General features: G+C 41.8%; 1 protein-coding gene across 1 annotated transcript; it reads left to right on the top strand.

Moving 5' to 3' along the window:
- The first annotated feature begins 7 nt into the window (after window positions 1–7).
- On the top strand, window positions 8–27987 carry CCNK (cyclin K). Its single transcript, XM_045561006.1, is given in 12 exon segments — window positions 8–150; window positions 10940–11188; window positions 11667–11748; window positions 13073–13204; window positions 17961–18066; window positions 18890–18947; window positions 19749–19918; window positions 20266–20534; window positions 21370–21403; window positions 24104–24175; window positions 26829–26980; window positions 26982–27987. Coding segments are annotated over 11 exon segments (1746 nt in total). The 5' UTR covers window positions 8–150; window positions 10940–10991; the 3' UTR covers window positions 27456–27987.

Here is a 27987-nt window from a genome sequence, read left to right as displayed (position 1 = left end):
TTGACAGGCACCCGACTCTCACCGCCCCTCTCGTCGCTTGTTTTTCGTCGCGAGACGCAGCGTGATGACGTAGGTCCCCGACATTCCACATCCAAGATGGCCGCAGTCGGCAAGGAGAGACGTCGCTAAGGGGCTTGCCTGAGGCGAGGGGTAAGCGACCGACCGACTGCGGGCAGCGCCGCCCACCTGCCGCGTACCTGGAGGTTGGAGTGGGGTATAGTCAGCTGCCACCATCCACTGGCGGAGTTTCTCTTTCCGGATTCCGCCTCCCTCCGATAACCCCCATTGCACATTGAAGTTAGCGGCCGACGCGGGGCTGTGGGGCGGGCTTTGGAAGAAGGTCTGAGGTACCGGGCGGGACAGCGAGGCCAGGCGGATCCTGGAACTGGCTGCGGCCCTTGCAGCGGGGGGCGGTTAGAGTTCGGGGACTTTCTGGCATGTGTGTTAAACGGGCAGGGGTCTTGCACCCACGCGCCCATTCACAGCCACAGACTACCCGCATCTTCCCAATTATTTCGCGGTGTGTCGGTCCCAACCTTAGGTAGGCCTGAGACTTTGGAGATTGTTTCATGTCTGGGTACTCCGACTTTGGAGTTTGAAGAGCCACGTTAACAAGGGTGGGACTAGGAACGGGGAAAAGACACTTCCGCGATTAGATTCGTTCTTGCCGAGACATCGTCCTTTCCTACCCTTTCCTGAGTGGTTGATTTGGTTTCTTACGGGAGGAATGATTCTTTAAAAAGTTGGGGCGTAAGTAAGTCTAGAGGTTATCGAAAAGCTCTTAAACTATTATCTGCACAAAGTACGCTCGGTACCACTCCCTAAATTTGGATTTCCAGTTAAGCGGAGCTTACGCTAAGTCATCTGAGGTTAGGAACGACTTTAAATAGCGTTTCTAAAGGGTGGTCTTTTATGTTTTTAAGGCCAACTTGGTAATGTTTGTGTAGCCTGTTCTAAATCGCTCTTTACAGCTGTCTGGCACGGTGCCTTGCAATTGTGGGTGCCCACTAAAGGTTTGCGTTAGTGATGTTGTTAGAATGAAAGCGCGGAGTTTTCAATCCTCAGCACCTAGAACACTGCATGACGTTTAGTAAGCCCTCTATATTGCTGAATGAAAAAATGGACGGATGATGGTAGTGGTAGTAGTATTGACGGACATTTTGATTACAATTATTAGTGTCCTTAGGATGTTTACCCGTTAAGTAGTCTTGACTATAAATGTAATAATTATCAAGGATTGTCTTATTTTTTTCAGAATGACTACCATTGGCATCTAATTTTAGGGTTTTCCCCCCTTTTGTCTCATTTTTATTATATTGTGTGGATTATTCAAGCATATTAGTTGATTCTTGCTCATATCACGCTTAACATTTGTTCCATTTTGAAAATGTAGTTTGCACCAACAAGCAATAAAGAGACATAGTTGTTAACGAGGTTCTTAAATTTTAAATGCTACTTCTAAAATTGAATGTCATAAAGAAAAAAATGGTCATAGTTTTGGCCTATAAAATGAGCTAGTTCATTTCAAGAGATTATGTTTGAAAGCAATGAATTTGCTAAGTGTCTAAAAGGAAAGAAAATGTTTTCTGCTTGTTTGCTCTAAAACTGCCTAAGGACAGACAAAATCAAAAGGAATTAAATACAAGGCAATTGAGGAGCTTATAAAGAATATCTAACTGGGTTCAGTCTAATTTATATTTTCAAGCTCAGATAAATTATATAGCAGAGTAATTGCAGATAAGATTGTAAAATCATTGTTCAAAGCTCTTGAGAAATCCTAAAAGTACAGTTAATAGCAGAAGATTGGAGTCTGGTAAATATCTCAGTTTTCACAGCAAGCAATTAGGTGGCTCTTGGATGCTAGAACTTTTTCATAATCTGTTTTACAGTCTTGTTGGGAGAGCAAAAAGAGTTTGTGAGTACTTGGGAAAGGAGATCTGATTCCCCCAAATTAGTGGAACATCAGTAAGAAAAGGTCAGGTGACACAAATCATATTTCCTTTTGTTACAAGCTTACTAGACTGATAGTGAATGGAGGCTTGCTGGCCATAAGTCCATTTAGGTTTCCTTAAGACACTCAACATAATCTCTCTATCCCGGTAGACACAAGAGATAAATATACACTGGATAAGGTATAGTTAGATGGATTTATATCCACTCAGATTACCAAAGCCAAAGTGTTGAGTAATGTGTTCGTATCAGCCTGGAAAGAGGTCTTTAGAGAAATGCTACAGGGCTCTGGTCTTGCCCTTACTCTGGCCAATACTTTTTTATTACCAACTCTAAATATGTAAGAAGCATGCTTTTCAAGTTAATAAATACATTCAAACTGTGTAGTGATAATTAGCTTGTATGTTAGATGACACTCAAAGTGTTCTTAAATGCTGAAATAATAGGGGAAAAAACTGACAATATAAATTTACTGGGGGTGTTTAAATTTATAAAAACTCAGTTGTACATGTTTGAAATGAGGAAGAGCTGGCTTGACAAAAGTGGTTCTAGGATGTAATAATATTCCATTTACAGAAGCAAAGCGATGTCTGCATTGAGGGAAGACTGTATCTTAGTCTAAAGTAAGACAGATTGTGGCTCTGCCGTTTGATAGCTGTGTGAATTAGGCAAGTTGTTTTGTGTCTCTTTGGCTCCATTTTCTCAGTGATAAGTTGTGAGGGTAAGAAAATATAGCTTGCGGCCGCGCGCAGTGGCTTACACCTGTAATCCTAGCACTCTGGGAGGCTGAGGCGGGTGGATCGCTCAAGGTCAAGGTCAGGAGTTAAAGACCAGCCTGAGCAAGAGTGAGACCCCATCTCTACTAAAAAATAGAAAGAAATTATCTGGACAACTAAAAATATGTAGAAAAAATTAGCCGGGCATGGTGGCGCATGCCTGTAGTCCGAGCTACTCGAGAGGCTGAGGCAGAAGGATTGCTTGAGCCCAGGAGTCTGAGGTTGCTGTGAGCTAGGCTGACACCATGGCACTCTAGCCAGGGCAAAAGAGCGAGACTCTGTCTCCAAAAAAAAAAGAAAGAAAATATACCTTGCAAGCACACTGTAAGTCAGTGGACACACAATGAACATGTTGCTAAGTGTTAGTAGCCTCCCTCCCCCCATGTACTATGCAGATCATATAAAGAGTATTTTTTCCATTTTGATTGCTAATATTTGGGGGGACCTTGAAACACTAAAAACCACATTGAGAAAAATGGTTAGATTTGTTTACCCTGGACAAGAGAAGGGAATGTAAAAATTGTCTTCACATATTTGAAAAGCAATCAGTAGATAAGGGAAATGTATTTTCAAGGCTTAGGGAGCTAGGTGAGTGTTACAGAGAGTTGCTAAAAGGCAGATTTCATTCATTCATTATTTTGTGCCATCTATGTAGCAGATCTAGGGAATGAACAGAACAGATAAAAATCAATACAAGATTAATACAGAAATTATGTGAACACCAATTATTAATACCCAACAATGCCATAGGCTGCTTTGTAAACTAGAAAGTTCTCATTCATGCAAGTGGCCAAACAAGGTCAGTGAGTGGCCGCATACTGTGGTTATTAAGAGGGAATTTCTGTACTTGTTGAAAGAATTGAGTAGTGAACTTTATTGTTGTTTCCATAATTCTAAATGTTGAAAATGTATTTAATCTTTCATCATGTAAAATGATATACTTAAAGCACATTCCTGAAAGGTGCTGCTAAAATATCTTGACATGCTGCTTGTTTATGGAGAGATTTTCATTTTATGGATCTCATAAATCCCAGTCATTTTCACAGTAATCACAAACTGCTAATGAGAAAATTTATAACATTAGGGTCTTGTGAAAAAATAATTGGCAAGTAATCAGGAACAGGGTTATAGAACTGAGGCAAGAACTTTTTCAGAGAGATATGTGATTTACAGGACTGTTTCTATTCTATTTATGTACACTTTTTTTCATTTTGTTTCATGTATTTTCATTCTGCCCCAGAGTCTAAAGGGACTGAGATTATTAGCATGGAGTTTGGCCAATGATAGCAAGGTAAACAGACTTGGATATTTATCTATTTGCGGACTGAGATTCTTTTTTTGTTTGCTTTTAGAGACAAGGTCTCACTCTGTTGCCCAGGCTGGAACTCAGCTCAAGAATTTGTGTACCACCATGCCCAGCTAATTTTTTTGTGTGTGTGTTTTTTTTTTTTTTTTAAGAGACAGGGTCTCACTATGTTGTCCAGGTTGGTCTTGGACTCTCCTGGCCTTAAGCAATCCTCCCGCCTTAGCTTTTTAAAGCACACTGGGTTTATACGCATGAACCAGAGTGACTGAGATTCTTTTCCATTATGATTTCATCCCTACTGGGTTATACCTAACATTTTTTCCCATTCTGCCCTTCTTCTCAGTAGATGTCTTGATACTCTACTTCTCAGAGAAAATGGAGGAACTCTGAGATCTTTATAAGTTACTTCCTCTCCCTTAAAAGATGTATGTGTGTGTGTGTATATATAGATACACACATACACATATATATTGCTCTGTCGCCTAGGCTGGAGTGCAGTGGCAGCATCATAGTTCACTGCAACCTCAAACTCCTGGGCACAAGTGATCCTCTTGCCTTCCAAAGTGCTGAGATTACTGTGCCCAGCCAAAAGAGTTTTTTTTTTTTTTTTAAATCTTTCTCAAACTTTTCCTTCCCTTCTCAGAGAAAGAACTTCCTAAAGTTAATTTTTTTACCATTCTTTTGAATTATCCCTTGGCCAATTAACCCCCTCTCAATGGCTTGTTCAGACTACTCTAGTGATTCCTTTCCTTGTGGCTGCAGACATTTTTCATTCTCCTTTATGCTGAAAAAAATAAGAAACAAAACCTACCCACTGCTATTCCATCCTGTCACTCTCTATGAGCAACAGATGCCTAAAAAGAATAACCTGTTTCATAGCCTGTTCATTCCTTATCACCGCTTGCACTTTTCCTTCTCCCCCACTGTACTTCTAAAAATATTCTCTTATTTATATATGTGTATCACTTTATTGAAATATAATTCATATACCATGTAAATCACCCGTTTAAAGTATACAAGTCTATAGTTTTTAGTATTTGCAGAGTTGTGCAACCATCACCACAATCAACTTCAGTCTCTCTAATAAACAACTAATGACTGATTCAACTAACCTTTCCTTAATTCCTTGTCTTTTAGTTTTTCTGTAGCATTTGTCACTGTTGACTACCACCTCTGGTTTAAAGCTGATATCCCTTGGTTTCTTATGCAATTAAGGATGAAAGTTTCCCTGCCTCTTTGGCCATTCCTTCCCTTTCTCTCCTTTAGGGATTCTTCCTACATGCTACAAGTTCATCAGAGTTCTGTCCCCAGGCCCCTCCTTTTTCACTCTCCTCCCTCTGTCACTGTGACTTAATAGTTGTCATCTCTCTAGATGTATTACAATTAGATAAGTTCTTTCCAGATTTCAACAGACTTATTTATCTGTCTGAAAGATATTTCCACACAAGTATCTTACAAGTTCTTCAAACCTAAAATTTGTAGCACCAAATTCTTCTTTTTCTCCCCTCCCCCATTAAAACCAGGTATTTCTTGTGTCTTCCCCATTTTTCTTTTTAGTATTACTGTTCTATGTCAGTCAAACTTGAAATCATCTTTTTTGATTCTTTGCCTCATAGCCAATTATGACTCCCCTCTTTTTCCCACTGCCAGTGTGCAGGGACATGCCTGTATTAGGTATTACTTAAAATGCTACAGTAGTCTCCTAACTGATCTTTTTGCTTCCTCTACAGCCCCTACCAAAGTACTCTCTCTTCCCTTGCCATACTTTATTATTTTTCATGGCACGTATTATTCTCTGACCAATATTTACATATTTGTTTCTCTTTGCCTCTCCCCCTAGAATGTAAGGATCTGGTGAGGCAAAGACCTTGCCTGTCTTGTTCTCTGCTGTGCCATTTGGGCCTGGCCCATGGTAAATGCATAGCAAATATTTGAATGAAAAAGTACATGGAGAGCTGTTAGGTTTAGGTGTCTTAAAGTAGTGATTTCCAACTAGTGTACCATGAATAAATTGCTAAGATGCTGATTCCCTCAGTGAGTTGACCAGTTGCCTTCTGTCCTGCTAAAATGTACATAAATATTTTATGCTTGTTAATAACCAAGAACCGAAACATCTCAAATGTCCATACAGTAAAATGGATAGATACATTGTGTTATTGAATAAAACACTACATGGCAAACTTTCTTAACTTTAGCACTCTTGGTATGTTGGACAAGATAATTTCTTGTGGGAGATTATTCTGTGCATTGCAGAATGTTCAGTAACATTCCTGGCCTCTACCCACCAGATGCCAGTAGCAGCTCCCCAGTTATGATAACCAAAAAATGTCTGAAGACATTGCCAAATGTCCCCTGGGAAGCAAAATTGCCCCTGGTTGAAAACCACTGCTATACAGCAATGAGAATAAAGAAATACTACTCTACGCAACAGAAGGGATTAATCTCACAAAAAATATTGAGTAAAGGAAGCCCAGCTGTGAAAGAGTGACACTGCATCATTGCACAATCCTTCAAAAACAGGCAAAACTCATGATGGAGGTAGAGGTCAGGGTAGTAGTTCTTTTTAGAAGGATAGTGATTAGGAAAGGACTGACGAGAGCTTCTGGGATGTTGGTAATAGTCTGTTTCTCAACTGGATAGTGTTACACAGGTGTGTTTACTTTGTGAAAATTAATCAACTATACACCTATATCTAGTGCACTTTTCTTTTTGTATGCTATAATTCAGTTAAAAATGCCTTAATTTATAAAATCACTACCCACACATAAGCAAATATTCCTTGGCTATTAAGAAATTCTGACCTAGAAGAGGTAAGGATATAAGGAGTTCTGGTCTCCTAAGCAGTCCCATCTGATTGTTTTCCCTACTTTTTATTACATGAAGGAATAATACATTGACTACTCTTCTACCTATGGTCTAGACTAGACACATGTTAGAATTTTGCCATGTGATTGTGTTTTACCTAAACCATTTAAAAGTGGGTTGCAAACATGACACTTTGCATGAAATACTTCAGCGTGCATCTCCTAAGAATAGCCATTCTCCTATGTAATCACAGTATCATTACCCGTAAGAAAATTAACTGACATAATTTCCTAGTATCCTCTAATATATAGTCTATATTTATAATAAATAAAATTTCCCTAATTGTTTGAAATTTCTTTTATAGCTTTAAAAAAAACAGTCTAATTAAGGTTCACATGTTGCATTTGGTTGTTAGGGCTCTTTAGCCTTTTCAAATCGAGGACAGTCTCTCCCATCTTTTTGTTTTTTCATACATTCACTTTTTTGAAGAGACCAGGTCAGTTGTCTAGTAGAGTGTGCCACCTTCTGGATGTGACTGATAGTTTCCTTGTTGTCCCATTTAACTTGTTCTTCTACCTCCAGTAGTTACTATAAACTGAAAGTTAGGTCTAAAAGCTTGCTTGAATTTAGGTTAAGCTTTTTGGAGGCCAGAAGACTACATAGGTAGGTAGTATTTATTTCACATTGCATCACATCAGAAGGTATTTAATGGCAGGTTATCACCCTATTAGTGATACCAAGTTTGATCATTTTAAGACAAAGATCCTTTTTTTTTTTTTAACAGTGGTTATTACCAGTGCTGGCAAAGTAGATTTATTCTTTTTATATATTAATATTACTATGGACTCACAGATTGTTTATTCCCTATTTTACAATCAGCCACAGTCATTTTTCTTTCTACTCTTCAAATTACCCAGAGTTTGTCCGGTGGGCACCCATCATACTGGCTCCTTTGTCTTTTGATAAGCTGTGATTAGTCTGAGTACGTCCCAGGCAGGCCCCTACCCCAGTCTGGAAAGAAGCCTGCTTCCTTTAGAGGGTGATGATATTGAAAAACTAAGATTTGGTATTAGGCATGTCCCTTATAGGGATGTCATTGCTTCTTGGTACTTGAAACTGACAGAGCTGGGATATACATGTCTATATTTTTAACCATGATTTAATTTGATCTTTTTAACCTTTGATCTTGTGCATGTCTGTATTTGTTTCCTTTGCACTGGAAATCTTGGTTCCTAACAATGTTAACATATTTACATATTTGCTTTATCCTGCAATATACAAAAAATGTTTGAAAATTATGATATTAATGCTACTACTAACAGTGCATTAATGAAGTTTAAGATTTCTTTGCAGTTCTTTTTGTCCTTAGAATGTATCTCACTAAGGATGTAACAAGATCAGAAGTTAATTGAAATAGTTTTCTGTGTGTTTATATTGCCCATTTGGTGTACAATGGGTTTATTTTGAGTTTTAGGATTTGCTTTTATTTTTAGTTAAGTTCATGATTATGTTAAATATTTACATGATTCAAAAGGCCTCAGGAGCCAACCTGAAAGAGCACCCAGTGGCCACACTGCAACAATCTGAGCAACAAAATAAATAATGATATTATAGTATTGGGTTATAACCCAAAGAATAAGACCCCACAAGTCCATGCTAAAAGAAATGATTGAATGAATAAATGGGGAAGAAGGAACAAATCTTTCTTACAAAAGCATTCCAAATAATAAATGTTGAAGGAGTGAAAGAAATAGAAAATCACCATTAGAGCACCACAATAATTGTTGCAGGCAAAATCCTCAAATGAATGCTAAAGTTGGTAGATGAAAGTTTAAGGAGAAACAGGTATTTGCATTGTATTTTGCATTGTAAAATATTTCCCCCAAAATATTTACTTATTACTGTGGTGATTTTAGCATATGTCCTCAAATTCTTGGATACTTCTACGTCCAGAAGGTGGGACTTAATTCCCCTTGTTCTTGAGTGTAGGCTGGACCTCGTGACTTGCTTCTAAAGGAACAGAAAATGGGAAGGGAAAAATATTATTTATTTAACTTACAGCGAGAAACCTGGCAGACCCTATCTTAACCAAGAGATGATGGTGAACATCAGCGGAAACAAGTTCTGATGTCATCTGCCCTGTTACTCAATAACGCTGTAGCAAAGTTAATTTCTTAGTTTTGATAAATGTACCGTGGTTATGGAAGATATTAACATTAGGGGAAGCTGACTGAAGGATATAGACAAAACCTCTTTTACTATCTTTATAACTCTTCTATAAATCTACAATTATTTTAAAACAAAAAGTTTTGTAAAAAGTCAAAGCTATATAAAAAGACATATGCTCAGAGAAGTCTTGTTCCCATCCCTATATTTTCCATTCTATTCTTCCCCATTCCGTATTGGTAAACATTTTTTTAGTTTTTTAAAAGCTGGGGATGTCTATTCTTCTTTCCCCTCTTTTCTTACATAGGTGCTAACATACTATGCATACTGTCCTAACCTTGCTAACCCTGGAGATCTCTCCATCCAGTACTTAAAAGTCTTTCTCATTCTCTTTAATAGCTGCATGGTATGCTGTCATATTCATGTACCATATTTCTTTCTACCCTTTTGATGGATATTTGGATTGTTTATAGTTTTGCCATTATAAATAACACTGCAGTGAATAATTTTGTGCATATGTTGTTTTATAATTGTGATGGTATTTTCAGAGTAGATTTCTAGCAGTGGAATTGCTAGGTCAAAGAGCATGTGTCACTTTGTTAGATATTGCCAACTTCCTCTCTGTGACACTTGTACCAATTCATACTCCCACTAGCAACGTATGAGATTACCTGCTTCTCCCTGGCCTTGCCAACAGAGTAAATTGGCAGACTTTTGGATTTTTGCCAATCCAATATGTGAGAAATACATTTCAGTATGATATCTGATTATGAACTGGTCATATTGTTCTGAGGCTTTTAATTAACTGGTCTCTCCTCCTCCAGCCCTCCAACATTGCTCAGTTTAATCAATCACACACAAAAATGTAAGTTATTAGTTCAAGCAGATTGCTTTTCTTCAGGTACTTAATTCTTCCTCTTGGAGGAAAGATCTAAAGATCCACTCTTTAGAGCTTCAAGGTGCAAGGAGGAGAATTCTTAGCACTGCCATGTCCGTTTTCCCACCAGAAATGAGGCAGGTACACAGAAAAAGGTGAACTAATGGGGACCCTGGCCACAGATCTGCTTTGCTGCTGTTTTGGTTTGGTTTTTTGGGTAACCAGACTAACCTGGTTCCAGCCACCTCTTTTGGAACCCTTTTGCTGCCCTATTGAAAATTTCTATTGTCTCTGATCCAGTTTACAGACAATTTACCTATTAGAATAGCCTCTAGATGGGAGACTCAGGTTGTTTGTTTGTTTTTTTTCTTCTCTCAACATGGAGTTTTTAGAGAATCTCTTTATTTTGAATGAAAGAAAGGAAAAAGGATGAGAAAGCAAGAACAATTTAAAGGAACTCCTTCCCTCACGGACTGCCTCCTCCCACCTACTCCCCCGAATCACTACACCCACACCTGGTTTATATTCTTCAATTCAGTGACTTGTGTAGATGTGAATTAACCCAGTCCCATGGCTTTTCTAAGTAGAAATCAAAATAAAAAAGGGAAAATTTGATCAAGTGCGGGATGGAAGAGATGAATAATTTTGGAGCATAAATCTTTGTAGAGGATTAAGACAGGCCCATGTTTGATTGAAGAATGGAATCTAGGCCAGCATGAGAGAACTATTTGTCTGGTGAAGAAAAACAGAAGGGAAGTGAGATGTACTAAGTTTCCAAGATTTTATCAAACAGCTTTCATCCTTTAGAAAAAGAGAGGGAGGAAATGCTTTCCTTTTAAACTACCGTGAAGTTTGGGATTTATTAGCACTGGGGTCACTTTATAGTATGTGTTAAATTGGCCTTGGAGGTTAGCTTGGGCAATTGATTAGTGTAGTTTCTATGGGAAACTTTAATCCCAAATCAGGTACAATCTAAGGTTGTAGATTGTTTATAATGATTGGGATTGCTTATAGTGTGGAGTATCCCTTTCCAACTTTGCTTTCTTTTCTTTGTCTTAGGATTCTAACATTTTCAGAGAACCTTTTGGAAAGAACAAGTCTACTTCAATAAATGAAGGAGAATAAAGAAAATTCAAGCCCTTCAGTAACTTCAGCAAACCTGGACCACACAAAACCATGTTGGTACTGGGATAAGAAAGACTTGGCTCATACACCCTCACAACTCGAAGGACTTGATCCAGCCACTGAGGCCCGGTACCGCCGAGAGGGGGCTCGGTTCATCTTTGATGTGGGAACACGTTTGGGGCTGTATCCTGACTCCTTGGAATCTGTTGTACATAGGCTCCCACCACTGCCACCAGGAATTAAATTAGATACCATAGACAAAATATACAGAAGTTTCTCTGTACCAGAACAGTTCTTAAATATATGTGTTATTTAAATGTTGTTTCTGCTTTGCCTGGCTCTTCAGGGGTTTTTCTGTTTTAGGTTTATCATTCAAAAGTGTAGACTTAGCCATTGAGCCTGTGGCCACCAAGAAGGAAAACAGGCACCCATTAAGATCATAGATGAAGTGTTTCTAAAGGTTTATAAAAGCATAAAACTTCAACTCGCTAATTCATGTACCGGAATTCCAACACGCCATGATTCCTATCTGCCTGCTTTGCCACTGATACTGTTTACCACTGATTTTTTTATTGTTGTTGTTTGTCCTTATTGTTTTCTTGCATTTAACTAAGAGCATACCTATAAAGTTATTGGCTAGAGTCCTTAACCAGAACAACAGACACTATGATACCCTGGCAACTGGAATAATTTATTTTCATCGCTTCTATATGTTTCATTCCTTCAAGCAATTCCCAAGATATGTAAGTGTTTGAATTTTGTTGTAATTCTCTGTCATATGTTATTATTTCCACACAGTTTTGTGGATTGATTATAGTCTCTCTTTTTATCATATTTTCGAGAAAATATTTATTTTTATATGGTAAATACTAGATATAAACAGAATCAGATTTAAACTTTGTTTTTTTCCAATTAACCGTGTTCAAATCTTTTTTCATTTAGGCTAGCATAGACCATAGTCATCTTGTACTTTGTATTAAAGTTCACTTCCTTGTTACCTTTCACAAGATAAATCTGGGCTTATAATTGAAACCCAACAAAGACCAAGAAAGCAATATGGGATGGAAATTCTCTATGCTATGTCACTCAATCTTCAGTTTCTCCTTGACGCTGCACATTTTCTTATTCTCTACAGGAAATCCAGACAGGGAAGCTGCCACAAGTAGCTTTTAGCCCAGGACAGGTGGTATGACAAGTACAGAATACATGGGAGAAAGTGAGGCCATGGGAGAGGTACAGATAGAGGGCTGTGGCATTCAAGGGGGAGATTAATTGCATCTTAGAGGAAGCAGGAAAAATGCTAAGAAGAAGATGCCAGTGGTAAGTTAAGCCTTGAAGATACATAGAGCATAGATGTGCTGAGATGGGCTAGGTCAGTAGTCCAACAGAAACCAACGTAAGTAGATGCAAGGGGACGCACCAAGCATGTTGTCAGCCCAGCCAGGAGCTTTCTTTGGCAGGAAGGGAACAGTGGGACCCTAGGTGGAAGGGTAGGCAGAGTCAGACCATGATAAGCCTTGAATACCAGAATGCAGAAATTTGACTTTAGTAGGTAAACAGTGAAGTGATTGAATGGTTTCATGAAGAAGATGACATAATTAGACTTAACAGGAAGGTCATTTTATTGGTTTGTTTTGGCTCTGGGGGGGCAGGGTGCAAAGATTTTACTTAGATTTGTATTCATATCTTCCTTACTAGTTTGTGAAGTTCTTAAAGGAGAAAACCACGTCAGAATCAGTTTTGTGCCCCTGGCATAGTGGCTGACATCCAGTGTGATTGGGATTATGTGAGGAGAGTGGGGTGTGAGAGAGATTGGAGTGGGTGAAGAGAAGCTGAAGATAGAGTGGTGCAGACCTCACTGATACAGGAACTGAACCAGGGTTGAGGCAGCTGGAAGAACAGCATCTTAGTCTGTTCAGGCTGTTGTAACAAAATACTGTAGACTAGGTAATTTTTAAACAACAAAAACTTACTCTTCACAGTTCTGGAGGCTGCAAAATTCAAGATCAATGTGCCAGCAGTTTGATCTTTGATAACAAAGATCAAGAGCTTTTATCTCCCTTTTAGGTGACAGGAGCTTGTTGTCTGTTTCTGGCTGGGAAAGTAGAAGAAACACCAAAAAAATGTAAAGATATCATCAAAACAGCTCGTAGTTTATTAAATGATGTACAATTTGGCCAGTTTGGAGATGACCCAAAGGTAAGAACCATAACTTACTGCCTTCAAATCTTGATTTCTCGGGGTAGCATCAGGAAACTGTTCCTTATGTTGGCAATGGCTCTGGCTCCTGTGTCTGCCAGTGCCTTGAGCTCCTACGAGGGCCTTCTGTAGAAGGTACTGCTTGCTTTTGTAAGACAGGAGGGAAGATAATGTAGCCAACACTCATGTGGTCCTTCCTAATGTGTCTAGTAGTGTTCTAAGCACTTTAGAGACAATAACATGTTTTATGGATAGGAGCAGAAATCCTCTCATTGCCATTAGCACTCCACTTCTTAGTTTGGTGGTGATGGTAGGGTCACATCTCCAGCCAGCTTCTGGGTCAAACAGAAGTGCGTATGCTACATGTACATGTGCAGATGCCTATATATGCTGTGTGTCTTTTGCTTCCCAAGAATATCAGAAGGATTAACGTTTGCAGCATTTTCAGACACCCAGAGATTGATACTGGTCATACCATCCATCCTATTCCTTCCCCACAACCTCTGCCAATGTTAGCAAATGGTGCTCAAATAATTGAACACATGCATTTATTGTGTTCTAAAAATACCACTTTCAGGAACCAATGGCATTTTTCTTCCACCTCCATTCTTGCCACGGTCTGCCTGTTGTAACCCTTCTAGCACCTGTTAATTATCCTTCATAGCATTTATCACAGTTTATAATTGATAGCTTTTTTTAAGACTTTAGTTTTTACAGCAGTTTTGGGTTCACAGCAAAAATGAGTGGAAAGTACAGAGGTTTCCCATAGATCTCTGCCCTACACATGCACAGCATGCCCCACCAGAGGGGTGCATTTGTTACACGTGATAAGCCTGCATCAACACATCATCATGCAGAGTCCATAGTTTATTAAGGGTTCATTCTTAGTTTTTTACATTCTGTAGGTTTGGACAAATGTATAACGACATGTGTGCACCATTATAGTATCATATAGTGTATTTTCACAGCCCTAGAAATCCTCTGTGCTCTGCCCATTCATCCCTCCCTCCCTCCCTTCTAACCCCTGGCAACCACTGAGCTTTTTACTTACTATCTCTATAGTTTTGCCTCTTCCAGAATGTCACAGACTGGAATCAAACAGGATGTAGCCTTTTCAGATTGGCTTCTTTCACTTAGTACTATACATTTAAGTTTCCATTAGATAAATTTTTATCAAATAATCACACATAACTCTCTCCTCTTCTCAACTGTAGGATCCATGAGAGCAAAGACTGTGTCTTTGCTCACCATGGCAGGGCGAGGGCGTGTGGCAGCAGCTTGTGTATACTGTCCCAGGGTGCCTTGGAGAAGTCCCCCTTTACTTTGAGCTTGTACCCACTATATCATCAAATCAGAAAACCAAGACCTGATCCGGGCACAGTGAAGCAGAGGTTCTACAGCTGCAATGCCCCAGAGAATAGGAAAAGGGGGAGTGCCTAGTTCAGTGGCAGGTCAGAGGAGGCATTCAGCAGGTACTTGGGGAGTAAATGACTAATGTTATAGGGGAAAATTCAAAATCATAGTTACAGCTAAGGCGATGAAGTTCGGCACCAGTCATGGTCTTGTTTTTTTCTAACTAGCTTGGGTTGTCTTACAGTTGTTATCCTTCTCTCTGCCAAGTAGTATTTATATATGCGTATATAAAATGTGTAGTCATTTCCTCATTGCTTTGGGTAGTTAACAGGGGCCTGAGATGCTTTTGTGCTTATTGTGGTTATGATTAACACTAATATTTTGTAGGTATTGTCAGTGTAATTCTGTGCTTAAACTTAATTATAAATCTATTAGCCTATTTATAAAACTTTAAACCTATTAGGAACTCATATTAACAATAATCAAAAACTCAACCATTAGATAAAGTTTTTGACGCCTATGGGTATTTGATTTTTACTAAATCAAGAGGCTCTGTGTCCCTGATGTGACCATTGTGGAGACATGCAGTGGTTCAGTCAAGTCTTGGTCATGGGGCAGGTGAACCTTGTGGCTGACAAGCTGTGGTTAAGGGTAAGACATCACACAGATCTGGGACCATGGCAGGGTGAGGGTATGTGGCAGCAGTTTATGTGTACTGTCCCAGGGTGCCTTGGAGAAGTCCCCCTTTACTTTGAGCTTGTACCCACTGTATCATCAAATCAGAAAACCAAGACCTGGTCCAGGCACAGTAAAGTAGAGGTTCTACAGCTACAATGCCCCAGAGAGTAGGAGAAGGGGGAGTGCCTTACCAATTAGACCTGAATGGGCAAGAGGGCTCCGCAACTTGCCCCTCTCCTCTGCCGTGTGCAGCCTCCCCAGACATGATTTGGGGAATAGGGACCAAAGGAGAGCACCCTAAATCTGGGAGCAGTGAAGACATTATGGAGGATGCTTTCCTTGGCAGAAAGGAAGGCAATTATTTGGGGGAGGCAGTATAAGTATTTAGGAAAAATAAGATCATGAATCACATGGAACTTTTTTTTTGCCTTAATTATAATGGCTTTGCTTTAACTGTGTAGCTTTTCCCAACAATTTTAATTTTGCATGTATGTAGCAAATATTTTAGCCACTATGTTAGGCACTAGACATAAAACACTTGGCAAAATAGACATGGTCTTTGCTCTCATGAATTTTACAGTTGAGTGACAGGATAAATTTTAATCAAATAATCATATCAATAACTTTGATTATGAGCTATGGTAAATGCTATAAAAGATCATTTAAAGATGCTGTAACAGCATTCTACCCAGAGACCCAGACAAGTCTCCCAGAGAAATACGGGGTTGAGGGAAAGCTTCCCTGAGGAATGATGTTTGCTCAAAAGCCTATAATTACCCCCATTAATTGAATATTTAACACAGAGAAAGGGCAGGCCTTGGGCTATCTTGTGACACTAAATGGGATACAGCCTGGAAACCAATTGGTACACTTGGTAAAAGAATTGTTTCTAAATTTAGAGGAAATGTTGAAGCTTCTGGGAAACAGGTAGTGACAATAACAGGTGAATTAAAAAAAAAAAAACAGATTTTTTTCGTACTGTGTGAAAGTGTATAAGATTTTAAAAAGCTTTCATGAGAAAACACTTGGGAAACTAGGGTAGAAAAACCTTAGTCTTGCCATGTTATTTGGAATAATAAATATCATCATAGAATCATTTTGTATGCTATGAAGTAATGCCATACTTCTAAATGAAAGCGTGTTACCTACATGTCTACTGGAATTAATGGGTTTATGCAACTGCTGATGAAATTTTCAATCCTCTACAAAGTTCTTTCTTCTCTGATGCCAAATAAGTAATTCTAATTCTTCCTCCACAGTGTCTTTTTTTTTAAATTTTTTTTTTTTTTTTTTGAAACAGAGTCTCGCTCTGTTGCCCGGGCTAGAGTGAGTGCCGTGGCATCAGCCTAGCTCACAGCAACCTCAGACTCCTGGGCTCAAGCGATCCTACTGCCTCAGCCTCCCTAGTAGCTGGGACTACAGGCATGCGCCACCATGCCCGGCTAATTTTTTGTATATATATATTTTAGTTGGCCAGATAATTTCTTTCTATTTTTTTAGTAGAGACGGGGTCTCACTCTTGCTCAGGCTGGTCTCGAACTCCTGACCTCGAGTGATCCACCCGCCTCGGCCTCCCAGAGCTAGGATTACAGGCGTGAGCCACCGCGCCCGGCCCTCCACAGTGTCTTGATTGTGGTTTACATTGTTTTTAAGTGCTACGTACAGTCAGGCTGTACAGTGGTTGAATTTAAGAAGTACCAATTGAGGGACATTAACTAGTTAGAGAGCATAATAAAAGAGATTTCATTTACAATAGCGACAGTTAAATATCCAAGGAGAAACCTTGTAGAAACCTTGTTGGGGGTAGAGAGGACTTAAAACTACTAAAGGACTGAACAGATTTTAATAAATAAACAAATATTGACAGGAAGATTCAATATAGTTAAAATCTCCATTTTCCCTAATTGCTCTGTAAATTCAATGAGTTCCCAATCAGAATATCAATAGCTTTTTTTTTTCTGGGATTATACTAAGTAAAATGACACTAAAATTTCGGTGAGAAGGAATATGCAAAAACAAGAAACTTTTTGAAAAGGAGGAATAATGATGGAACTACTGTATCCTTTCCATATTCCTTTGATCCTGGTACAGAAGTAGACAAACAGATAGCATTTTAAATAAAATGGGAAATGATAACTTATTCATCAAATGATGTTGGAACAGCTAATTTCAAATAAATGAAAGATTTAGATATAAAAATAATGTGCCTCTGTTCACACATACACTATTCATGCCTGAGTACACATATACACATGTAAACACACGCAGATACAACTTACGTCTGAGTTTTCGTGAAGCTGGCTATCATAATCTCTTTCTTGCTTAAAGTTTTCAATGAAAATTCCTCAGGGATTGTTTTTTTAATGGGGGTCTTGAAAGTAACTGCAATTCAGTTAAAGAATCTATAAAGCAAAGCTAAGTTTTATAAAGAGAGAGTCATGTATGTATTGAAAGTAATAATATTTCTAATGATCTTTATTTTGTTTCCAGGCTTTTTTTTAGTTAACCCTGTGATTGTTTTATCTTCCTACTTTGAGTTCTTAGAATCTATTAGTGTCTCTGAGCATGTTAAAAACCTGAGTGGGAAAGAGGAGAAAAGGAATAATAAACAGATGTTAAAACATAACTTGAAGAGATAACAAATAGACAAGAAAACTCATTTTTTTAATGCTGTTTGAAACTTGTGATTGTAATTACTATCCCAACATTTGTTATTTATTTTTAGGAAGAAGTAATGGTCCTGGAGAGAATCTTACTACAGACCATAAAGTTTGATTTACAGGTAGAACATCCATACCAATTTCTACTGAAATATGCAAAACAACTCAAAGGTAAGAAAAAAGTTTTTAAAAGAACTTTTTCATTCTGAAATCACGTGTTTATAATATGATGATACTCAGATTATTCTTCTCAAAAGAGGAAAACAAAGTTCAATTTGTAAAGTACCAAAGGAGTAGGTTGCTCAGACAATTCAATGTCATAGCTATTAATGCTGTTTCCTTTTTTTTTTTCCCCTGAGACAGAGTCTCTGTTGCCTGGGCTAGAGTACCGTGGTATCAGCCTAGCTCACAGCAACCTCAAACTCCCGGGCTCAAGCAATCCTGCCTCAGCCTCCTGAGTAGTTGGGACCACAGGCATGCGCCACCATGCCCAGCTAATTTTTTCTATATATGTTTTTAGTTGTCCAGATAATTTCTTTCTGTTTTTAGTAGAAACGGGATCTCACTCTTGTTCAGGCTGGTCTTGAACTCCTGACCTGGAGCGATCCCCCCCCCGCCCGCCTCGGCCTCCCAGAGTGCTAGAATTACAGGCGTGAGCCACTGCGCCAGCTAATGCTGTTTCCTTTTATGCATAAACAGATTCTGTCATCTAATCGACAAGTAATATGAGAGACAGAAAAATGAGTTAGAATTTTTTAAATAGACTAATAAAATTATCCTTGGAGCCAGGTTTCCCATAAATGGCGGTTCAGTATAGGTCATGTGGAAAAAGAACAGAGGTAAGATGTGGACCCACATCATTTGTCCTCATTTCCCAGGCTAAAGCTCTTTGCTGTGTATTAGAATCATGCCGACTCCATAGGAAGTTATTTGTGGCTGCTTTTGGAGCTTTTTTTCCTATTGCTATTAATTTACCTTTTATCCCCATTTCTAGGTGATAAAAACAAAATCCAAAAGCTGGTTCAAATGGCATGGACATTTGTAAATGACAGGTACTTGTGTTCAAATGTTAATTTAATTATAGTATTTTAAAATAAGCAAAGACTTTATGGCTCATTTAACCCAAACCCCTTATTTTGTATCAGAGGAAACTGACTTGCCCCTACTCTGCCAATTAATGGCAGAGTTGGAGCTAAAGTTCAGGTCATCTGCTTCCCAGCAGAGGGGTTTCTTTCTGCTCTGCCATGTCATGGTGGTGTGAGATGCTGAAATCTTATCACCAGTTTGAAACCTAAATCCAAAACAGTACACTAGAGAATTTTGGCAGCTGAATACTTAGACCCCATTTGGTTCTGTAAAAATAGACTTCCCTGTAATGGTTTCAGAGCCTCGTGTTCTTCTTAGAGCCCAGAATCTAATGAGGTGCCATGGTGAGGAGCAAAATGCCTGTGGATGGAGTTGCTGTCAGCCCTACCCTACAGCAGTCAGAGAAGTGTCTCATATTTGACATCCCCATAAGATTTCATTTGAAGAAGCAGTTCAGTGGCTAGGATTTCAAAAGTTTAAAGAATATAAACCATTTTCATTTGTATTTCATGAAATGTAGCAATTTTTGAATGTGCTAGAATCCTTCTGATTCTTTAAGGAACTTTTAGTAACTATGGTTAACTTATTTTGATACCTTTAGAAGAGTAAAGACTTGCTCTTTTATTTATAGTAATTTATTTAATCATGTTTAAGGGAGAATAAGCAAATTAACATTTAGATATAGCATCTAATCTCCATGCATTGTTTAATCGTAAGTGTTAGATCATACAAATCAAGTAATCTTTTTCTTTTTCTTATTGAACTAGTCTCTGCACCACCTTGTCACTACAGTGGGAACCAGAAATTATAGCAGTAGCTGTAATGTATCTCGCAGGACGTTTGTGCAAATTTGAAATACAAGAATGGACCTCCAAACCCATGTATAGGAGATGGTGGGAGCAGTTTGTTCAAGATGTCCCTGTTGACGTTTTGGAAGGTACTGGGCATGCTGAGCTTTCTTGCGATGGTGTTTCATGTTACGATTATTCTTGCCTGTGAACCTTGAGTGCCAAGAATGGATTTTCCCAAATAGGCATATGTAAGGAATTTTTCAGAGCATCTTTTTAAAAAATTTTTAATATAGTTTTCACTTTATCCAAGCACATAGTTTTGGTGAACTAAAAAATACATACCAGTGTTGTGTATAATAAAGATGAAGGAAATTGCAAATGTGATTCCTGCTTATTCGTCCTTCTAGGGGAATCATAACTGATTCTTTTGCTAGGTAAAGTTTTATCTAAAGTAATCAATTTGTGCTAAATATAATCGTTGGCTATCATTTAGACATCTGCCACCAAATCCTGGATCTTTACTCACAAGGAAAACAACAGATGCCTCATCATACCCCCCATCAGCTGCAGCAGCCCCCATCTCTTCAGCCTACACCACAAGTGCCACAAGTACAACAGTCACAACCGTCTCAAGGCTCTGAACCGTCCCAACCCCAGCAGAAGGACTCCCAGCAATCAGCCCAGCAGCAGCAGCAACAAGCACAGCAGCCCAAGAAACCCTCTCCACAGCCTAGTCCTCCCCGGCAGGCTAAACGAGCCGTGGTGAGTGAGCCATGGCAGGCGCTGGACATAGTGGGCTTTCCCAATGGCAGCACCACACCTGAGCACTTTTCCCATTTCTGACAGATTGAACTGAACACCAGAAGCAGGGGGCAACTCACCCAAACTCACTGTCTGACTGCATGTGCTCCAAGGAAAGGCTTCTCTGAGAACCAGGAGGGCTCTGTCCTCCTCCTCCAGCCCCTACTGCCTGAGTTTTCTCTGCTGGGGCTCTGAAACCTATTAGGATATATAGTTTCTGCATCCTGGCATTGCCACTGTGGATTCTGGTTATGTGCAGCTGCCTGACCCGAAGGGTGAAGTGTTCACTCCACCCCAAGTGGTCCTGACTGCTGTATGCTGGCTGCCAGAGTAATTGTCTCTTCAGTGCTCTTCTTGAGCGTTGAGTTCTTTAAGTGACACAGGGTATTTGTAACAGTTTCTAGTAGTAGGAGCACAAATCTATTTTGTCCATGGTAGCAACCCTGGCCAGGGGAAGAAGCCATTTGTTGTTGCCCAGCCCCCACAGGAAGCCATGTGGGATGCGCCCACATCAGCAAAACCGAGGATCCCCTGTAGGAAGTGCAGTAGAGAGCCAGAAATAGTGTTAAGAACCCGCTGTTCCTGAGAGTGAGTCTTTCTGTCTGATTTGGAAAAGGGAAAGAGGAAGGAAGTAGCAACGATGATCTATGAGGTGCCATGTCCTACAAGTTCAGGCCAGAAGTAATTTTTATCTGAGGCCATGTTCTGTCACATTTCTGGGAATGCCTGGATAATCCTTATTTTTCCTCACCATACCAAGACTCAGTTAACAATTGTATATTTTCTTTTGCAACAGGTTGTCTCTCCCAAAGAAGAGAACAAAGCAGCAGGTAATATCCTATTCTGATGTTTTGTTTTTTAGTATTATGTGTCTCTATACAAAACTTTAAATTCTTAGCCAACATTGTTTCCTTCCATGCGTAAATTGACCTTAAAATTTAAGCTTATAGAGTGCATAGAAAGCATTTCCCTGTCTGTAAGAAAAAGTGCATCGCCATCTCTGTTTATCACCTGACCATATATTTTTAGGTTGTACTCTGACAATAGGTGTCAATACGAAAAACCTTATTGGCAATAAAAATGTAACTCAGTAACATATATAAAATATAATTATGGAGAACTGTTGCAGCAATGTTTTTTTAGAGATTAGTTATGCCTATCACAGCAGCATGAGTCCCGGGCCAGGGGGATCCCCTCAGGACCCAGAGCGGCAGCGTGGGGGGGGTGGTGAAGGGTGGGAAGTGGGCTGTGGGCTGCTACCCAGAGCCACAGTGGCCCAGCCCTGCTGCTGATGCAGGCCAGGCCTCTTCTGAGTGCTGTGGGGGTTTTTCACATTCGTAGAGCCCAAAGTTGGTTAATTTGTTCCTATATTGGAAATAAACAGAAGGAGGGAGCAAAATCTGAAATATTACAGAACCAGAAAATTAGGAATGTTTTGTCTCTGTGTCAGTATGACCTGTGAAACTGAACTCTTTGAAGGCACAGGTCATATTCACTCATTTCTGTTTCTTTGTTGCTTAGTTCTTAGTTCCAGTAAATTATTCATTAAACTGATGTGAGATTTTCAAGTTAGGATAAAGCTACTTTCTTTCTTTTCCCAGTATCTTTAGGGAAATCATGAGTTCAGTACAGGTGAATTTTTTTTTAGCTCCAAGTTGGCAGACGTTAAGCGTGAGGCACAAGAGTGGGCCATGCCACGTGGAGTGTGCAGTCAGGTCGAGCTCACGTGCGGGTCTATCAGAGAAGCAGGAGACAAGCCACAGTGACCCTGGAGGAAGAGTTGCCTTTGAGTAGCTGGAGCTCAGGGGATGGAGCTTCTAGGTAGAAGGATGCAAGTGAGCAAAGGAATTGAGCATTTGGGGGGAAATGGAGAGGAGTCCTGGAATATGAAGAGTTGAAAGGGAATAGCTTTTGATCGGATCGAAAATGTGGGTTAGGACCAGATCACAGATTCCACCTGGAGGAATATGGATTTTGCAGAGGCAGTGGAAGCCATTGGAGATAGCCGGGGAATGGTGGAGTCCAAGTTTCATTTGAGAACAGTCTCCTGGCAGCAGTAAAAAGGACACATGGTTGGAAATGGGGGGAAGCTTACAGGCACCTCAGTGAGGTGTGGTAGCGAGGACAGGCAGCGCTGGCCCCCCATGGTGTGAGGTTGCAGCAATGCACACGCCAGCAGCACAAGGTACACACCAGATTTCCAGGAGTTTGTAAAAAAAGAGAATGTAAAGTATCTCATTAGTAAAGTTTTATGTTAAATTACATGTTGAAATAAAAATTTAGACGTATCAGGTTAAATAAAATACTATTAAAATTAGTTTCAACTGTTTTTAATTTTTAACGTGGCCCCTAGAAAGTTTAAAATTGTGCATATGTGGCTCTTATTATATTGCTGGACAGCACTGATCTAGACAGCTTTAGCTGACTGGCTGCGAGAAGAGAGGGAGGAGGTGGGTGCCTGAGGTGAGAGTAATACCAGTTACAGGAGACACAGGGAAAAGGTGGGGTGCAAGGTGCTGGCTGGTTGGTCTGGGGATGGCCTGTGGTTTTGGTGGAGAGATGGACGCCAGAGATGTAGGTTTACAGTCATCCACTTAGAGGGGGTTCAGTCTCTGAGGAAGAAGGTAAAGAGAGAAGAGGTCCCTGGACCTTGAATTCAGCCTGTGTTTGAGAGAAAGGAAACTAAGCGAAAGTGGTCAGCAGTACCAGAGGAGACACAGATCTGAGTGGTGTACAAGGCAGATTAAAGTATGTTTCAGGAAGAAAGAGCCACAACATAAAAACAAGCAGAAAGATAGCGTTGTTTTTCCATCGAGTGTGCATGCTGTTTGCCTTCTTAAACAGAAGAGATTGGACTTCCTGTAGCCTGTCTGGGAGACCTAGCACTGTCATTGTGGGTGCTGGTTACATGCTGCTGCCTGACCCCAAAGGGTAGACTGTTTTTCCCACTCTGAGTTGTCCTGGCTTTGTGCTTTTATGAGAGGTGGATCCTCCCTCCCGTGAGCACATCGGCTGCCGTCACTCTGCTGACTCCAGTCAGTGCGCTGCCTCTGACATGCTGCCAGCTGGAAATAGTATTTGTGAGAGAGAAAATAAAAATATGCTAAAAATAAAAGAGTAGAAATTCCTCTTGTGAGCACGAGGGGCCCGGTGACATTCTGTTGCTACTCAGGCTTGTCTCTGTACCCTCTGTACACGCGAGGACTCAGTGGATGACACTTGGTCACTGAGATGCTGCTCTGTGGCTCTCACGTTGGAGGCCTTGCCTGCAGCTGTCAGCGAGGAAACCAGATGGATGTGGCAATGGCTGTGACCAGTGGGTCTCTCTTTGGTATTGGATTTGTTTTGTTATCTTAGCAGGGTCAGGCATGTGGAGCCTTCCTCAAGTTCCCCTAAAGTCTTGGTCATATCTGTTCTTTCTCTCCCAAAGGACTCTCTGGCAGTACAGGTTCTTTCCTTTTTTCTTTATGGCATGCTTTTTCACATAAAAAGGTATGAGTGGTTTTTTTTAATCCACTTTTTCTTTTTAGAACCACCACCACCTAAAATCCCCAAAATTGAGACCACTCACCCACCACTGCCTCCAGCCCACCCACCTCCAGGTAAGCATCTGCTGAAGCAGCTTGGCCAGCTGCCCTCGTCACCTGTTTGAAGGACAGATGTGGCAGGTCCTCGGAACTCACAGAAAGGGGACTGCGTGGCCAAGATTTAAAAGACAGCCATGAGCAAGGATTTTGCAAAAATTGTCCTTACTTTGACAAACCAGGTATTTTGAGGATGTAAATTCTAAGTTCATCTGAATATTCTCTGACCTCTCACATCCAGAGATGCTGAACTACACAGGATAAATGGATTTAGAATCAGTTTTAGGAAAACAAAACCCTGCCAGCTGAACGTTTATCCAGATCCAGGCAGGATTGCTGTAGATACTAGACTCCAGTCTCTCTCACACCTGCTTCCTGTTGGCAGGATGTCTTCTCAGTGCATTTTGAAGAATAAGCCATTGTTGAGAGTCACATGGTGAGTACATGAAAGAGTGAAAAGTTCTCAACAGGTACACAGGGAACTGAGAAGCCTCTCTGACATCACTAGGGACAGAGGAGGAAAGTTGTAAAGAATACAGCATTCTTTAACTGGGGGACCATTTTGGAAGATAAAGCGTTAAACTAGAGAAGGCCGGGGCGATGTGTGTTTTCCAAAAGCTAATGGCAGTTCCAGAGACGTCTCTGCGCCCTGTCGGCCACAGCTCTTTCAGTCTGCTGCGCTGTTGGCCCGCACACGTGGCTCATAGAAATGTGTGCCTGTAGCAGATGTGCCACTGAGTAACTTTCGTTCTGTTTATGTTCAATCACAGAGGTATATATGCTTTGAGAGAACAGAGGCATCATTTTCCACTTTGGGCCAAATCCCACAATCCCCAATTTAATATGAACCTTGCTTAAAAAGATGCCTGCGGTTCTCACTGAGTATTTATGGAGCATCTCAGCAAGTGCAGTCCCTGCTCCTGAGCCAGGGGCTGTGCCTCCGCTGAGGAGACGTGTGGCGTGTGGGGACCCAGGGCAGTCGGCAGTACCGCTGCCCGTGCTTGAGCCTCCAGTAGCTGCTGCCTGGGGCTCCCACTGTGGATCGCTGGGAGCGGGCCTGGGACTTGAGTGGGACCTAGGAGCGCCCCCAGACAGCTGCTGGGGGGCCATGGTTGGAGCGAGCAGAGCCCGCCAGCCACAGCACCTATTAAGGTCGAGGCAGCAACACAGGTGGGCAGTGAAGAAAGGAGAGAGCTGCAGTTCCCATGAGGCACAAGATGCGGGAGAGACGTTCAGGTCAGCAGTGATGCTTAGTGGGGGAAGTTTGGTGGCAGCATGTGGCGGTCAGATGTCAGGAACTAGTATGCACAAGGGAGGTGCTAAGGGGAGACCACATCCTGTTCCAGCTCAGTCCCAAAGGACAGGCTGGGTGCACTGGCGACTGAAGAGGCCACAGAGTTGTTACGAGAGTTGGTTTCTTAAAAGTGGAAGAGTGTGTTTGTGGACGCGCCTTGCTGTGACATTAAGGCTCGTGTGGGAACGTGTCAGCCTCCTGTGACACATGGAGGCATCAAAGGGGGCTGGCGCTTTCACACATGGGTCTTTTTAGTCAGCTTCTAGAACCAAAGGGCACCTGACCCTGAACTCTGGAGCCTAGGCAGGTTCTCTAAGTTCAGGTGTGTCTGGCCTTCTGACTGGGTAGGGCACAGGCAGCCCCAGTGACATACCTGTGGCCAACCTGAAATTCTCACCCTCGCTTGGCCAGCTGTCCAAGAGAACGAAAGCATTGTGCACCTGCTGTTGCCATCTGCACAGCCATGAGACCGGGCCATGCCCCGTCCAGGAGAGCACACAGGGGCAGGTGCTTGGGGAACTGGAAACCCTCTTCATGGCCTTTGCTTCTCCTGTTTTGTGTTCTTTTCTGGAACCAGAAGTTTCTCCCTGTGATTTGTCTTCTGGGCTATGTTGGGGAAAGAACATACATTCTAAGTGTTTGGCTACCCGTCGTGGGGTGTTCCGATGTCGTTGTCCAGGGCTCTGACCGTGACCGAGGGATCACAGGCCAAAGTGTGTCAGATGAGGCACTGGGGAAGGGAGTGTGGGCTGTGGGCTGTGGAGCACTGTAGGAGAGGCCTCTGGTGGGCTCTGAGCACAGGAGCGTCTCAGGAATGCCACGTGCTGCCTACTCTGCTACACACATACACGCACACATACAAGCACTCATCTTTTGAGAAAACAGAGTATGCAGTGGGGTTTGATCTAGCTTCTCTTTAGTAAAATAGAACCAAAGTTGCTACTTTGATGAGTACATTGGGAATGTCAGAGACTTGTACATTTTTTAAATGCCACTGCATTCATTTAACCAACTCTCGGGCTTTCTGCAAAATGCCAGTGCTGCAGACAGTAATTCGATGCGGCCCTGGCTCCCAGGCTCAGTCTCCGGGGGCAGAGACAGGCAGAAAGACGGAGGAGCCCGTGTATATGTTTGTGCTAGGAAGAGGGGCTCCAGGGCTGAGGGAGGGAGACCCAGAGTCGTTGGAGCGGGGGAGGGCCGTTCGGACAGGTGGTGGGGGGAGATACCTGACGGCACAGACATTGGGCCACAGAGGTAGCAGCTGCTCCCTGCTCCTCTGTAAGGACGGCCCTGGGGGACACCACTGTCTGCCAGTCCCTTGACAGGGAGCAGACGCACTGAGCCGGGGCTGGGCACTGACTTGTCTCTCTTCTGCAGACCGGAAGCCTCCCCTCGCCGCTGCCTTAGGTGAGGCTGAGCCGCCAGGCCCAGTGGATGCCAGTGACCTCCCCAAAGTCCAGATTCCTCCTCCAGCCCACCCGGCCCCTGTGCACCAGCCACCGCCGCTGCCACACCGGCCGCCGCCCCCACCCCCCCTCCAGCTACATAACGGGGATGTCCACCACCAGCTCCTACATGTCTGGAGAGGGCTACCAGAGCCTGCAGTCCATGATGAAGACTGAGGGCCCCTCCTATGGCGCCCTGCCCCCAGCCTATGGCCCACCCGCTCACCTTCCCTACCACCCCCACGTCTACCCCCCCAACCCACCCCCACCACCTGTGCCCCCTCCCCCAGCCTCCTTCCCCCCACCCACCATTCCTCCCCCCACTCCTGGCTACCCCCCACCTCCACCTACCTACAACCCCAACTTCCCACCCCCACCCCCGCGTCTGCCCCCAACTCATGCAGTTCCACCCCATCCTCCTCCAGGCTTGGGCCTGCCACCGGCTAGCTACCCACCTCCTGCTGTCCCCCCTGGAGGACAGCCACCTGTGCCCCCACCCATCCCCCCACCTGGCATGCCTCCAGTCGGGGGGCTAGGGCGGGCAGCCTGGATGAGATAACGCGACGCCTTTTCCCTTTGTTTTTTTAACAAGAGTTTTTCTAATAAACTTGAAGAGTAGTTTAAGTGGGTGAGCAGCAGGGTACCTTGTATAATGCTAGACAGTTGCAGTATGGAAAGAAGGGACCAGACCCCTGGGATGAAGCTGGGGCCGTCCTCACATCTGGAGGATGGGAGCAGCCAGCTTTCCCCGTAGCCTCGGCAGCACCACTTGCCGTCCAACCGTGTGCGCTTGGTTTCAGCTGACGTCGTCTGAGAGGCCTGCACTGGGTTACTTTATACTAGTAAAAATGTTAACCAGCCATATTGGCTCAATAAATAGCTTCAGTAAGGAGTGATTTTTCCTTCTAGAAATCAGTGCCTATTTTTCCTGAAAACTCAATTTTAAATAGTCCGATTCCATCTGAAGTCAAGCTGTTGTCATAGTTTTTATTCAGTGACGTTCTCTCCCATGACACCCAGAGGGTCAGATGAACCACGTTTTTGATTTATAAATGTTTGCATCCTTTGTATTAAAATTATTTTGAAGGGGT

The sequence above is a fragment of the Lemur catta genome, chromosome 1 (genome assembly GCF_020740605.2).
Source record: "Lemur catta isolate mLemCat1 chromosome 1, mLemCat1.pri, whole genome shotgun sequence".
NCBI lineage: Eukaryota > Metazoa > Chordata > Mammalia > Primates > Lemuridae > Lemur > Lemur catta.
Note: the sequence above shows the minus strand (reverse complement) of the source record. Positions and strands in the feature narration are given on the sequence as shown.